Source organism: Montipora foliosa, chromosome 2 (genome assembly GCF_036669935.1).
Source record: "Montipora foliosa isolate CH-2021 chromosome 2, ASM3666993v2, whole genome shotgun sequence".
Taxonomy (NCBI): domain Eukaryota; kingdom Metazoa; phylum Cnidaria; class Anthozoa; order Scleractinia; family Acroporidae; genus Montipora; species Montipora foliosa.
Window position 1 is genome coordinate 3,352,744 of NC_090870.1, and position 3,318 is coordinate 3,356,061.

Consider the following 3,318-nt stretch of genomic DNA (forward strand, 5'->3'; position numbering starts at 1 on the left):
CCTGATTACACAATGATGTACTGTTATTTGGTATGTTATAAGGAAGGTTAACATAGTATACTATATTGATTTTTTCCATTAATTTTGATCTCACTGCTTTATACACATGTTTTCAATTTCAGATGAATTTCTTTCCCACAGCCCCTCCCCCACCCATTCCTCCTTCCCTTTTATCTCATCAGTGGACAATGCCCAGCCCATCTGGATTTCAATCGTCATCAAACAGTGTAAGTCAAGTGCTATATTTTTGTCTGCACAGTTGTACTAAGATGAATGTTTTGGAAATCATGCAAATATCTTTAAAGAAGCAAGTCTTGCATAGGAAGGGGTTTTTTTGTTCCCAGTGATTTCAACAATTATCAACAGCCAATGAAAAGTATCAGCTGCTTCACTCAGAGAAACTGGCAACTTTTTCTCCTTAGTGAATTAAAGACATATTATTTCAAGGAAGGGGGGGGGGGGGGGAATTCATCCTAGAATGAATTCTTTTTGTTTTAACAAAAATTGTATAAACATTGACTCTTTTTCCCAAATGACCCTTCAGGCAAAAAAATTGCTGGCTGACTAAAAAGATCAAAGATACCAAAGTGTATGGGTGGTGGGGCAGGCAGATTTTTTCCAAAACATCAATTATAATTGGGCGCCATCATTCTGCAAAGAGCCGAATAATTTCTTGCCGTTGCAGCAAACTATACAGATACAGAAGTATCAAAAGATTTTGGGTTTGATGTTGAAAATTTAGGTTCAAGATAAAATACAGCGAAAGTGCAGAGAGAACCGCACTTTGTTTGGGTTGCATGCATTTACGTTTTATGTGTGGTCCAATGAAATCAAAACTTGTCACCATTGCCATTGTTTACACAAGTGTTTTCACAATGTTAATACTGTCATGTTGCTACATATACATGTGCAACCGGAACACAAACAAAATTGGCCAGTGCCAGTTTTTTTAGGTAAAATCAGACTGACCGAAAAAAAAAAGGTCTCAAGTGCAACTCCCCCCCCCACCCCCCCCCCCCCCCCAAAAAAAAAAAAAACCAAAACAAAAACAATGACAACAGTTGGTTACTTTACCTAAACCAGCAGCCAACTTTGAGTTTTACTGAAACCATTTTTTTCTTCTTTTAAAACCTACAGTTCCCGTTTGCACCTATGCCACCACCTCCAGCTCCTGTTAACAACAGTGATGTGTCTCATGATAATGACACACTAGCAAGCATGTTAATGGCATGGTATTTAAGTGGTTATCACACAGGCTATTATCAGGTGGGTCAGGTTTTGTTGTTCCCAAACTCAGAACATTACTATTACTTTGAAATATTTCCTTAAGGGATAGTAGTGTCAAAATGAAGAGTGGATCAGTGGACCACCACTTATACTTCTTACAGGACACAGCCCCAGACTCTGTCACCAAATGCCTTCCTACTAAGATGCAATAATTATTTATCTGCTTGTGATCAAGCAGTAAAAGAAGCAGCATACACAAGTTTGATCAGACCACTTATAGAATACACCAGTAGTGCTTGGGATCCCCACACTGAACAGCTCCTCACTGAAGTTGAAAAAATTAAACACAGAGCAGCACGCTTTGTCCTTTCTGACTGTAAAAGCTATGAGCCTGGTTCTATTGTCAATGATGTTACAAAAACTTGGTTGGACAGCTCTAAAGCTTCGTAGACAAATGGACAGAGTACTTCTCGTCAAAAAAGGCTTAAAGTGCCCCTGTGGTTAAAAAAACCACTTCCTTTTTTTCCTTCAGATTTTGAAAGTGTGTTTGCTTAACACATGACTGGCAAAATTTTGAGCTTTGATTCTTATCCAAAGGCTGTTTACTTTGAGTGTAAGTTTTGGATTTCACGGTCTGCCATTACTCACGTTCAAAACTGACTGATTGGACCTCAGAGGGTTGGATCCAGGGAAAAGTGACGTCAGAGGCTCACTAGCTTAAAATTTCAGCGTGTGAACGCAGCTTATTATACATGCAAAGCGTGAGTTTAAAAGTCTGAAAGCCCAAAACCCCCGTGCTGCATATTAATTCTGCAGCGTACACACATATTGCATTCTTAAACTAGTGAGCCTTTGACGTCATTTTCTCCTCGATCCAGCTCTCTCGAGAACATAATGTTAGTAATGGCGGACCATTAAATAGGAAAATTACAGTTAAAATAAAGAGGTGTCTTTTCAAAATCAAGGCTTAAAACGTGGGTCACTTAGTGTTTTGTTAACATAGTTTTGAAATCCAAAGAAAAATATGAATTTATTTTTTGGTCACAGGGGCACTTTAAATAACCTGGCTGTCCTTCCCTTCCTGGAATCACTCCAGAAACCCACCAAGGAGATCAAGAGACACATTAATATTTGTGAACACTATATCGCACTCTCAGCTTCTACCAATTTGTATACTGGTAAATACAGTTTCCTACCACAAACAGTAGCTAATTGGAACAGTTTACCTCAATCTATTATCGACTTATCTACTAGCCCGGGAGCCTTTCAAGACACCTTCGCATGATTCGTATTATTGTTGTAATTCTAAACCATTAGACTGCTGACACTGTAAATAGATCTTTGTGAGGTAGCACAATAAAAGTGAAGTGAAGTGAAGGTGCTGTGGTGGATCATCTGAGCTAGTAAACAGACGGTCATAGGTTTCAGACCTGTTAGGAGCACTCAGGGTTATTTTTTTTCCTACCCTCCTTGAGTGATCATTGCCCAAATGTATTTCATCATTGCATATGCAGGGTTAACATATTCACTTGCATAGAATATATTAAGGTGCTTTTCCCATAAAACAAACAGGCATGTCAGACAAAGAAAATTAACATGCATCAAAGTACTTCCTCATTCCCCTTGGGCTAGTCCATAGAGTAGTTTAGAGGGGACAAGGGAGGAAAATACAGTGTAGGTGGAAGATTATCAACATTATTTTGTAATAAAATAATACACTGACTTCTGTTTGTTTTTACAAAATGTATTTTAGGCTACGCAAAATCTTCGCCATGAATCCAGTGCAAGAAGCAGTGATGCTCAAGTGTCAACAACAGATTCAGATATTAACAAAAAACAACCAAGCCAACCCTCAGAAACATGAAACTTTCACCTCACTAAAATATATGGTTATCTCTGCCATTTTGCATTAGATTTGATTAAACTAATAATTATTTCAATGAATAACTGTAATAAAACACAATGCCGCTGTCTTTGAATGATTATTACTAGTCCTCTATGCTTATATCTTATAACTGGTCTAACGAATAATAAATTATTATTATTAAGTTTGTAAAATAGCCAGTTTAAATAAAGCATTCTCATTGGTCC

General features: G+C 37.7%; 1 protein-coding gene across 2 annotated transcripts in view; it reads left to right on the forward strand.

The window, feature by feature from the left end:
- LOC137992090 (survival motor neuron protein-like) overlaps window positions 1–3,318 on the forward strand; it is a 9,719-nt gene extending 6,401 nt beyond the window's left edge. For both annotated transcript variants that reach the window (XM_068837185.1, XM_068837186.1), the window contains exons 8-10: window positions 123–227; window positions 1,138–1,266; window positions 2,981–3,318. In XM_068837185.1, coding sequence (XP_068693286.1) covers window positions 123–227; window positions 1,138–1,266; window positions 2,981–3,091 — 345 coding nt within the window. In that variant the 3' untranslated portion in view covers window positions 3,092–3,318. The remainder of the gene's footprint in view (window positions 1–122; window positions 228–1,137; window positions 1,267–2,980) is intronic.